General features: G+C 42.4%; 1 protein-coding gene across 1 annotated transcript in view; it reads left to right on the forward strand.

The window, feature by feature from the left end:
- relt (RELT TNF receptor) overlaps positions 1-12,435 on the forward strand; it is a 96,544-nt gene extending 84,109 nt beyond the window's left edge. The window contains exons 10-12 of the mRNA XM_085999454.1: positions 1,871-2,089; positions 4,372-4,528; positions 12,078-12,435. Coding sequence (XP_085855580.1) covers positions 1,871-2,089; positions 4,372-4,528; positions 12,078-12,089 — 388 coding nt within the window. The 3' untranslated portion in view covers positions 12,090-12,435. The remainder of the gene's footprint in view (positions 1-1,870; positions 2,090-4,371; positions 4,529-12,077) is intronic.
- The last annotated feature ends 302 nt before the right edge of the window (positions 12,436-12,737 follow it).

The raw sequence follows: 12,737 nt of genomic DNA on the forward strand, positions 1-12,737 counted from the left end.
TCTGTTAGGGCAACATTGAACCTTTAGCTCAATCTAAATTCAAGTCCGAATGGGGCGTGAATCCTACTTTTTTTTTTTTCCATTCCTCCCCCCCACCAATAATTTGCAACATCTTGCAAACAGCCACGAGATGAATGACCGTCCATTTTTTTTGATGAATTTGTCGATTTTTACGTATATGTGCCTTTTTTTTTTGAGAGCCAAAAAGCCCACCTTTGCAAGCAGGGGATTGGCCCTTAAGTCAGCTGCACCATGTTTAGTGTGATTGCTTGGGTGTCCAACGATTAATCACCCAGTGACAAACATGGTGCGTAAAAACTAGATGGATGGCTTCCTGTCCAAAGTGTTCTCTGGTAACCTTGGTGCAGAGCACAGGCGTGTGGGTTACTTGAAGAGAATGGAAAACTGTATCAGATGGCTGGCAACCAGCCCCCTGTATAGATTGATAGCAAAATACTGCAGATGTTGGAAATCCGAAATAACAACAAAAATGCTGGAAAAACTCAGCAAGTCAGGCAACATCCGTGGAGAGAAATTTGAGTTGACGTTTCGGGTTTGACCCTTCTTCAAACTGAGAGAAAAGGAACTAGATCGAAGGCAGGGCTGCGATCGGACAAAAGAATTAAAGAACCAAAAGAAGTAAAAGAGATTAGAAGCTAGACGAGATGGTAATAGGCTGTGATTAGGTGTAAAGTGTACTGGCAGGGCAAAAGATAGCTGCCAGGTGTGAGAGAGAAACAAAAGGAAAGGGGGGGGGGAAAGGAGTGGAAAAAATATAAGTGAAATGAAATAGGGGCCGAGGTTATGATCTGAAATTGTATAGATTACCGGCTGCAGACGCACTTGTGGAGCTGTGGGAACCGGCAGCATTGATGGACTCCATTTCTACTCATTACAATTATTGGGCCTTTCTAGATAATACAATGGAGGGTTTTGTCTCTGAGCGTGTGTATTGTTGAAAAGTGCAGTGGCAAACTTATGGTGTCCTATTAATTTAAAGCCGATATTCCCAATTTCCCCCTCCGCTGTTGGATCACGAAGCTGCAAGTTCTGTTGTTCAGCCATTACGGCATGCTGTGCATCGTGTAAATTCTTCCCCTTGTCTGAAAATTGACTTTAAATCCAAAACCAAATGGTTAGTCAGTTGACTTTAGGAAACCCTTTCAGCCACTGCTCCGATGATGTCATCAGCACTCCGTGTTTAAGCAACAATTAAAAAATGACCTAGGAGCCCGCGGGGGGATCACCGCGTAATGTTACCGTACAAATGTGTGTTGGATTCATATCCGCTTCTTTTCCCTCCTATTTTAGCAGAAGCTTGTTTTCATTTACAGTCATTTTCTGACCATGAAGAGAAGAAAATGTTAATCATATTTCTGTGTGGCTATTTCATTTTAAAGGGGTGCCTGGTGGCGACACTCCCTCCTTATTTAATGAAATCCTTTGACTGGTGCCCTCTCACCAGTCTGCAAATTGCAGTGCCGTTCTTTGCTTGCCCTTTTATACTGAAATCCTTGATGAATGGTGTCGAGTCTGTTCATCATTCAAAGCTCAGTAATTTGTTCATCGCAACTGTGCTTTCACTTCTGCCCTGTCGCACTGATTGATAGCCACCTTCTTGTCCTCTATCCAGTTCAGAATACGCTTCACTGAAATATTCATTCACTGAAAAATAAATTTCTGGTCGTTCTTAATTTATTTGAAGATTATAAAATCAATGTTCTGTTGCTGCATTGGTTCTGTTAGAGAGGCCTCTTCTCTCCCCGTGGCATGATCCCTATCTATATTTCCCTGATGCTCGGCACCCAAGCTATTAGAATTTACTTTACCGGTACAACTAACCGATTTTCTCCCCTCCCCTTGTCTACAGATTTGTTCCATTGTTAACCATTCCCAAGCTATGCAAACACCATCACGTTCACACCGTGCAGACCTCAGCAACCCTGCTGGGTTCCAGCTGTACACGATGCAGTCAGAAGAAGTGGCCGGAACTTCTGCTGAATCCGACGGCCCGGAACGCCACGAAACCTGTCAAAGTGGGGACCAGGGCCAGTAGGCCTGGCGAAATCACCATCTTATCTGTCGGCAGGTAAGCAGCTTACCGCACTGAAAACCGTATCTTCCGATTGCATTGTTTTTTTTAATTCGTTCCTGGGATGTGGGCGCCGCTGGCAAGGCCAGCATTTATTGCCCATCCCTAGTTGCCCTCGAGAAGGTGGTGGTGAGCCGCCTGCTTGAACTGCTGCAGTCCGTGTGGTGAAGGTACACCCAAGAGTTTTAAAGAATATACGTGATTCTCTACAGCATGTAAGTTATTCAGTTGTACAGTATGTCACAGTAGAGACAGGATTTGTGTATTATTCTATTCCCCCCCCCTCCCCCCTACCCCAACCCCACCATGTGGACTTGAATTTTAAATAGAATTTCTAGCACAGAAACGGGCCATTCGGCCCAACTGGTTCAAGGTGGTGTTTATGCTCCACACTAATCTGTTCATCATTCAAAAAGGTCTCCTTGGACTTGTTCGGTACTGTTAATTAGATTTCTTTTATTTCTTCACCACCTCCCTACCCACGTTACTCCCTTCCTCTTCTGAAGTCACTGATTCTGGTTGAGGTGTCAGCAACCCTCCCTGTACGTCACCCAAGTGGCCATCATTCTTGTGTGAGTCCAGGCATTGAACACTGGCAATCTGTTTAACCACGAGAACATCACAGCCAAGCTTCACCTGAGACACGCACACGCACTTTCACTCTCGGAGACCAATTACAGCACCATTACTGCTGCTTTCATTGAGGTCAGCTAATTCAGAATAGACCATAGATCAAGCCTGGAATCGTCTGGTCTGTACCACACGTTAGTTAGATTAACATTTCCTCCCATTGTCAGTAAAATATTAGACGCTTAATCAGCACAGAGTATGAAACGCACTGCAGTATTTGGATGTTCAGATACCTGATAGCATACAAATGAATGAGTCCTTCTTTCTCCTACGACCCACATCTTATCGACCAGCTTATGATAATAACCACTCGGTATCTCAAATTAATGGCCTTCCTCAAAAACATCATCATGGCCCCAAAAATAATTACCTGACCTCAGTGCAGAGATTCAACACACATCATATTTCTATTATGTAAAATTGTGGGTCTAATTACGTAGAATTCCATACAGACCATTCGGCCCAACCAGTCCGTGCCGGCGTTTATGCTCCACTCGAGCCTCCTCCCATCCTTCCTCATTTAACTCAATCAGCATAACCCTCTATTCCCTTCTCCCTCATAAGCTTGTCCAGCTTCCCCTTAAATGCATCTATACTATTTGCCTCAACCACTCCCTGTGATAGCAAGTTCCACATTCTCACCACTCTCTGGGTAAAGAAGTTTCTTCTGAATTCTCTATTGGATTTCTTGGCGAGTATCTTATATTGATGGCCTCTAGTTTTGCTCTTCCCCACAAATGGAAACACTCGCTCTGTGTCGACTCTTATCAAAACCTTTCATAATTTTAAAGACCCTCAGCCTTCTCTTTTCAAGCAAAAAGAGACCCAGCCTGTTCATCCTTTCCTGATACTATAACCTCACAGTTCTGCTATCATCCTTGTAAATCTTTTTCACATCCTTTCCAGTGCCTCTATATCCTTTTTGTAATGTGGTGACCAGAGCTGTACACGGTACTCCAAGTGTGGTCTAACCAAGGTTTGATACATCTCTACTTTTTAATTCTATCCCTCTAGAAATATTTCACTGGACAGTAAATTTCCCACCTCGTGTCTCCCAGGGAACGAGTGGCCATCTCCTACATGTAATTTTCTCAATGGTTCTGTGGTAGAGTTTGGTAGTGATGACAAGCCTCCACACTGTCATGGAGCCAACCCAAAGCAACCGAGGCACTGCCTAGAGTACATAAAATAGTTATTTCATTTAATGTCTGTAGTCTTGTCTTGAGAGGAGCAGGATTGAGGACAAGATTTTACTGTTCAACATCCTTTGTCCCAAATGTTCCACTTTGAGTACATGAACTCACCGTCAGGAACCACCTGATTCCTCAGGGCAATAAATGAAATGCAGGAAATATGTTGACTGAAGGCTCCTATTGTTTTCCTTTTTTTCCCCCAGAAAGTAATAAGACCTTTCAGCTCCTGATTGGAATTAGGGCCTTTAGTCATTTTCCTGTGTTTATGTGTAGAAACATTATTTATGTATTTTCAGGAAAAGATGCTTGAAGATTTTTGTGTAGCATATAAATTAGAACGATACATTTGAATTTTTGACTCATAGAATTATAATAAAGTAATCATAGTTCTTAGCGGTTGTATTCATGATTCTTCATAATGCATTTCCCAAATTTTCAATGTTTAATTTTTAACAGGTTCCGGGTTGCTCAAATTCCTGAGCAGAAGCAGAATTTAATTGATGAGAAAAATCTGCCTGTGCCAAAGGACACTGATTCAATAGACATTACCTGCGACAAACCTGTGGATCGTAAATCTCTGCTGGGCAGTGTCTCGATAAAAAGCCAGCAAGAGGTAAACCTGAGTCTTCGACTTCCAGTTAAATGCATGTCTGGGCCAAGTGTACAACTCCATTATGTCTGGTTCCATTTTTTGTAGTATCAGGTCTTGACTTGGTACAGCTCTTCACCCACTTACTTGTTCTTTCAGGGTTCCTCTTGCTGCTTTATGTCCATCAGTTGCAAATAAACAAAGAACATGACTAGGAACATAGGAACAGGAGTAGGCCATTCAGCCCCTCGAGCCTGTTCTGCCATTCACTTTATTCATGGCCGATCTGTATCTTAACTCCATCTACCCGCCTTGGTTATCCAGCTCCTTGTGTGATACATTACTTTTCGTCAGAATCTGTGCCTGTATTAGAAAAGCAGCTATTTAAGAAAATAAGGCATTGAGTCAAATGATCTCTCTCTCTCATTCTCTCATTCTAAACATTTCTAATGACGTAGCCCATTCCGGTACCAATACTGTTTCAAGAATAAGATGCCCATCACAGGCACAACTGAAAATAGGGGGAGAATTTTAACCACCCAAGCAAGAGGGCAGTTAAAATGGAGCAAGAGACTTACTGCTGGCCTCCTGCCCTGATCCTGCATTACAGGCACCAAGGACACCTGCCTGAAACCACTGGGGTCCTTGTTTAAATATGCAGATTGGGTCCTGATGACATCATCAGGACCCAACTGCAATCTTAACCCCAGGCCTGCATAAATCCTTCTAACATCTCTTGTAATTCTTTTCTGCACTTCTCCAGTATCCTTTTTGTAGTTTTGAGACCAGAAATGCACACAATAATGTGGTGTTACTAAAGTTCTCTATAAATTTAACATTACCTCCCTGCTTTTGTATTCTATTCCTGTAGAAATTAACCCCAGTACTGCATTTGCACTTTTTATGGCCTTCGCAACTTGTGTTGCTGCTTTTATAGTGATCTATGTATCTGTATTCCCAGATCTCTTTGTTCCTCTACCCCATTTAGCTGTTGTGTATTGCCATCAGTCTGTCAGCCACCAGTCTGTCAGCCAATAAGTCAGAAGGTTGTAGGTTCAAGTCCCACTCCAGGAACTTGAGAACAAAAACATCTAGGCTGACACTCCAGTGCAGTACTGAGGGAGTGCCGTCTTTTGGATGAGACGTTAAGCCAAGGCCCCATCTGTTCTCTCAGGTGGACGTACAAGATCCTTTGGAAGAGAAGCAGGGGAGCCTGGTGTCCTGGCCAATATTTATCTCTCAATCAGTGTCACTAAAACAAATTATCTGGTCATTATCACATTGATGTTTGTGGGAGCTTGCTGTGCACACATTGGCTGCCAGATTTCCCACATTACAACAGTGACTACACTTCAAAAAGTACTTCATTGGCTGTAAAGCGCTTTGAGACGTCCGGTGGTCGTGAAAGGCGCTATATAATATCTTTCTTTTTCAGCCAGTTCAGTTTCAGTCTCGGGAGCAGATTTCCAGATCATCCTCTTGATTGGGGAAGCATGAGTATGTGACATGGGAGCAGAATGTACAGAGCAAGGGGAAAATAAATTTACAAAAATGGGGAATTAACTAAAAATAATTAGGACAGAAAGTTGGGTATCTGGCAAATCTTTGAAAGTGATTCACCTGCATTGCTCTTGCATTATCATGTATCTGGAGTGCATTCCCCACCATCTTTGGAATTCTCTACCCCAGAGGGCTGTGGATGCTCAGTCATTGAGTATATTCAAGACAGAGATCGATACTAAGGGAATCAAGGGATATGGAGAGAGTGCGGGAAGGTGGAGTTGAGGTAGAAGATCAGCCATGATCTTACTGAATGGCGGAGCAGACTCAAAGGGCCGCGTGGTCTACTCCTGCTCCTATTTCTTTTCTGATATGTTTATCGGTAAAATGGTGACTAAATTTAAATCCAGCAGGCTTCATTTTACATCCTGTGGGCTACCCTCACTTTGAGAGCGACAAAGATATTTTGGGAGGCTTTGATCAATGAGTTAATTGCGAACAATCCAAACAGGAACTCTGAACTGCTCTGTGAATATTTCTGTGTCTTCTGCCAAGCATTATAATTAGTGTTCTAAAAATTGCAATTAAGTATCTCCCGTTTACATCGTTTTCCCATTGTTGGGATAAAGGCTGATATTGTTGGGAAATAACAGAAATGTTGGGAAAGAACGGTGTTAAAGAACTGAATTAGAAGGCCCATTCTAAGACTTCAGCACATAATCTCGGGAAAATGCAGTAACCGTGAGGAGCATAGTAATTGACTTCCGGTGGACATAGACAGACTGGTGAAATGGGCAGACACATGGCAGATGAAATTTAACAGAGAAGTGTGAAGTGATTAGTTTTGGTGGGAAGAATGAGGAGAGGCAGTATAAACTAAATGGTACAATGTTAAAGGGGATGCAGGAACAGAGAGACCTGGGGATGTACGTACACAAGTCTTTGAAGGTGGCAGGCCAAGTTGAGAAGGCTGTTAAAAAGGCATACGGGATCCTTGGCTTTATAAATAGAGGAATAGAGTGGGGAAAAGCAAGGAGGTTATGCTAAAACTTTATAAAACACTGGTTAGGCCCCTGCTGGAGTATTGTGGTTAATTCTGGGCACCACACTTTAGGGAGGACGCCAAGGCCTGAGCGAGGTTGCAGAGATTTACCAGAATGGTACCAGGGATGCGGGACTTCAGTTATGTGGAGAGACTAGAAAAGCTGGGGTTGTTCTCCTTGGAGCAGGGGAGATTTAATAGAGGTGTTCAAAATCAAGAAGGGTTTTGATAAAGTAAATAAAGAGAAACTGGTTCCAGTGGCAGATGGGTCAGTAACCAGAGGACATACAGATTTAAGGTAATTGGCAAAAGAACCAGAGGCGACATGAGGGAAACATTTTTTATGCAACGAGTTGTTATGATCTGGAATGCACTGCCTGAAAGGGGGGAGGAGGCAGATTCAATCATAACTTTCAAAAGGGAATTGGATAAATACTTGAAAGGAAAGAATTTGCAGGGCTATGGGGAAAGAGCAGGGAGGGATGTGGGACTAATTGGATAGCTCTACCAAAGAGCCGGGACAAGGACAATGGGCCGAATGGTCTCCTTCTGTGCTGAATCATTCTATGATTCTATGATCTAAGCTAAGATGTCAGCGCAGTACGAAGGGAGTCCTTCAGGTGAGACATTAATCCAGCTGTTCAGGTGCATGTTAAAGATCCCATCGCAGTATTTGAAGAAAAACAGGGGGATGTCCTAGTTAACATTCAGCCCGCACTAACCACCAGAAAACAAATTAGCTGGTTGGTCTGTTTTGTGGGATCTTGTGTGCAAGTTGGTTGCTCCATTAAGAAAGTCTTTAATTAAAAGTTGCCATGATATGATGTGGAAGTGCTAAAGCTTTAAACTCTTGGACAAGCCTGGCCTGTCTTTACATTGCTATTTACAGTAGGTTGGGAATCATGGAAGTTTCAACACATAAGGAAGTGATTCATGCTGTGTGCCTGTGCCAGTGCTGGCTACACATCCGATCTCACCTCCCTGCTCTTTCCCCATTCCTTTCAATATGTTTCCTCTCTAACTGTTTCTCTAATTCCCTCTTAAATTCTGTAATTGGCTGTGCTCTAATAGCCAGTGGTGGTGATGCATTCTACATTCTATTAACCCTTTGCATAAAAATTCTTCCAACTTCCCCTTTATACTAATTCTGAACTTGTGTCCCCTTGTTACTGATTCGCCAAACAGTGGAAATAATTGTTCACTATTTATCCTCTCGGACCTTTTCAAAACTTTGAACGCTTCTATTGGATCCTCCTTCATCCGCCTCTGCTCCAATGAATACACTCCTAATTTTTCAAGTTCTCATCGAAACTGTGTACTCTTATTCCTGGTATCATCCTAGTTATTCTACATTGTATCTATTCCATGGCTCCCAACGTTCTTTCTATAAAGTTGTACAAAACTACACACACTACTCCAACTGTGGCCTACCAAATGTCTTGTACAGTTTAGTTAATCAGTCCAAAAACTGACATTATATTTGAGGTATAAGAGAAAAGGTTTACTCCATTAAAGTGCACAAATCCTTTGTATCCAAAGTTCCCTCTCCAATTCTGTCTGCTCCTCTCCTGAAGGCACTCCTGCATACTGAGGTATGGGGCCACGGGGGCCAGCTGCCCTTCAGCACTTTGCCCCAAGTGACCATCCTCGACAGTGAGTGTCAGCAGGCGATTCAGAGCCGAGTCCAAATCCCTTTGTGATCTGACGTCTACACAGGCACATGTTCCAGCAGGAATCACTGGATAACGATCAGGAGCAGGTTCCATGGCCGATGTTCCTCCTCCCTCGCAGCGCTGAGGAAAATTGTAACGCCCCTCCCGTCATTTCAGCTGAGGTTAACTAACTTGGAGCAAATCGGGAGTTGAACTGGGGGGTAGATTCCTAAGCAGTAATCTGGCAGAGCAGATCTCCCCCACCCCAATAAAGAATCTGTCCCATTTTATTATTCTTTTCCTTTCTGGCAGTTTGATGCAACTAATTGGCTTGCTAGGCCACTTCCGAGGGCAGTTAAGAGTCAAGCACATTAGTGTGGGATTGGAGTCACATATAGGCCAGGGTCATTGGAGTTCCCTCCTTAAAGGACGTCAGTGAATCAGTTGGATTTTTGCGACAATCCGACAGCTTCATCTACCAGCTTTTTTTTATTGCCAGATTTTTAAAACTGATGTCATGTTCTCAGACTACCATGGTGGGGTTTGAACTCGCGTTCTCTGGATTTACTAGTCCAGTAAAATAATCACTACACTGCCGTACCCAAATTGATAGTAAAGGACATTTCTTTTCCAAGCTTAAAATATTTTGGCAGACTGGCTTCAACTATTCAACCAACGCCAGCATTAGTCTTGAGCCACGAGCGCACAAAGAAAAGAAAGGCAGAGGAATCCTATTATTTTTGTCCAGTGGGATATGAAGATAATTTTCTAAACTAAACATTCATTGCACGAATGCTGAATCTTTTTGAAAAAGGCAGGTTCTCTTTAAAGAGAACGGAAAGTCAGCGCTGAAGTCATTATTCTCATTCTAAAGCTTGCTCGTTTCTCCATTTAACGTCTGGCACGGTTTACCAGTTGTTTTCTTATCCCCTCGAGCAAAGAGTGCTGTGATCGCTTTTTAGGCCTTGTAAAAGCCTATGACTTTTTTTTCTCCCCCCTGTTAATTTGAGTAAGTTATATCACTCTGGATTATATACAATGATGATTCCCGTCCCCCCCCCCCCCGCCCCCCCCAAAGCAGTTTCATTACGTTAATGAGGCCCCGTCTGCTCTCTCAGGTGGACGTAAAAGACCCCATGGCACTATTTCGAAGAAGAGCAGGGGAGTCCTGGCCAATATTTATCCCTCAATCAACATAACAAAAACAGATTATCTGGTCATTATCACATTGCTGTTTGTGGGAGCTTGCTGTGTGCAAATTGGCTGCCATGTTTCCCACATTACAACAGTGACTACACTCCAAAAAAGTACTTCATTGGCTGCAAAGCGCTTTGAGACGTCCGGTGGTCGTGAAAGGCGCTATAGAAATGCAAGTATTTCTTTCTAGTGAAGCTGATGTAAGATGGGAAGCTTATCACCGGAATTGTCAATTTATTTACAATTCTAGGAAGCAAACAAAAGATGTCACGGTAACCCAAATGGCCAAAATCATACAAACAAAGTGGGAGGGTTGGGGGGGGGGGGGGGAGATTGACCTAATTGCGGAATGCAATTCTCAAATTGCCAGTAGAAATCATGAAATCCCATGTAGTAAAAACAGAATTTGATGGGTTTAGTCACCATAAAACAGCACAATATGAATAAATGAAAAGCCAGTAACAGTAAAACGAATGACTTCAATACTGGAGCTCAGGCTCTTATCTTAGGAAATTTGGTTGCATAACACTTATTATTTACTACAGAAATGTATTCCGGGAAAGTGGCTCCTTTTATCTACTTGCACAAGTCTATCCTTTTACTTTCATTTGACCGCAATTGACGGGCTGAGACGGGTTTTTAAATTGGGAAATGGGGGAATTACTGAGAGGAAATATTGTGACTGCAGATTTCTTTGAATAATAGTGAGGATGCTGAGGTGCGTTATCGCACTTTGAAGACTGTACAGGTCTTTAAATGAAAGATGCATGTGCTTCGAATACTTGTTGTAAACATGCAGTATAACAACGTCATAACATTACAGGATTTTGCAGAGGGATGGCTAGTCTTAATGTAAAATTTTAGTTTAATGGAGAACTTTTACACTGAATTCTTTCTCTGGAAAAAGTAATTTGTTACTGAAAGCCCACACGGAGATGTTTTCTGTCTCTAATCATCGCCTGTTAAGGGAGGTACTTTTTGTCAGAGTAATTAATTGTGTGAAAATGTTCAAGGATGGGCGTGGGTGATTCTAGCAATCTTTTAGCCATCTTTCTGAAGTGGGAAACCGTGATTAAAGGTTATTTAATCCTTATTTCATTGTCTTATTAGCGAGTTTTTTTTTAAATTGCAACATATCTTGTTTTTGTTCCAAAATGGGACCACTGGTTAGAGTTTGAGGAATTGAAGGAGGACATAGAAACATGGAAGATAGGAGCAGGAGTAGGCCATTCGGCCCCTCGAGCCTGCTCCGCCATGCAATACGATCATGGCTGATCATCCAAATTCAGTACCCTGTCCCTGCTTTCTCCCCATATCCCTTGATCCCTTTAGCCTTAAGAAATATATCCAACTCCTTCTTGAATATATTTAATGAATTGGCCTCTACTGCCTTCTGTGGTAGAGAATTCCACAGGTTCACCACTCTCTGGGTGAAGAAATTCCTCCTCATTTCTGTCCTAAAATGGCTTACCCCTTATCCTTAGACTGTGACCCCTGGTTCTGGACTCCCCAGCCATCGGGAACATCTTTCCTGCATCTAGTCTGTCCAGTCCTGTCAGAATTTTATAAGTTTCAATGAGATCCCCTCTCATTCTTGTTGACTGTAAAGTGTGTTCTCCTGTAATACTAGCCATTAGAAGGGTAAGAGAAGGAGCTGGAAATAGGTTTGTGTGTGATTGTAAGTCTTGGAGTTCCAACCTGCAGTAACTTTAACCCCAAGCTACATTATTGATATCTCGAGAATAATAGGCGGTCAAATATTCAAAAAATCGTCAACTGGAAAGTTATCAATGACTTTTGTTTACTCATATTTACCAAGTGTAGCTAGAGTAAAGGATGAAGAGCTGAATGGTGGAGGTGGATTATATTTACTGGTTTTTAACTAAATAAATGTGACTCCAACACTCTGTTCTGTGGTACTGCCATCAAACCAGCTGTGGCAGGAAGCTACCCTAAGTTCCATTCAAAGCACAGAAATAGCAGCCTCCACACCATCAGCAAGTAATTGGATGATAGCAGACAACCAGTCTAACCCCACTTCAGATTGGCACTTTAAGTGGGATCTGATCCCTAAATCGGAGATAATAACCCACTAAGATATATATCACGGGCTACATCAAGTGTGTAGAAGGGATGTTGTCGTCCATAAATTCTCAAAATGCCATTTTCTTCTTTTAACCAGGTTGGTGACTGAGTCTGTTGAAGACGGTGAGGAGATCCACAAGTTACTCGCAGTGTGGGTTGAAGCAAAGGTGAAAAGCACAAGTCCTGTTTGAAGATCATTATAAGGAAAAAAAAATCTCTCTCCTAAAAAAAAATTCTCGATAATCTGTGGCAAACTGAGAGGGAGTCGGATCTACCTGAATGCCTGCTGGGAAATTGCATCAAGTCCAGTATGAGGAGGAGCGCAATTCATTTTTAAAAGCTGAGTTTCACGGAATAAGGTCTGTTGACAGCTGAAAAACGCATCCTCTGAAACACTACACACTACCCTGTTAGTTTACATCCTGCTGTATGTTATTTTTAAACTCTTAACCTTTTTTTTTCCTCCAAAAAAAACAAATTATAACCTGAAAACTGTACACAAAGCTGTGGTTTATCCGTTTGCTGTCCCTTAGAGACAGATTTTTACACAGCTCGGAAGATCCATTTGTTTGACAAAGCTGCACTTTTTCTCTTGTTGCTTTTCTTAAAAAAAAAATCATTTTGAGGCCAACCAGAGCCCTCTTGTGGACCTGAACCTAGAAAGCTGCTATATTGGAGCCCTACTGTACTACTGAACCATGCAGCACTCCAAGGGAACAAAGCCAAGTCTCGCTATTTTTATAACCTAAAGACAGCA

The sequence above is a fragment of the Somniosus microcephalus genome, chromosome 10 (assembly GCF_052327205.1).
Source record: "Somniosus microcephalus isolate GS21.2 chromosome 10, FLI_Smic_1.0, whole genome shotgun sequence".
NCBI lineage: Eukaryota > Metazoa > Chordata > Chondrichthyes > Squaliformes > Somniosidae > Somniosus > Somniosus microcephalus.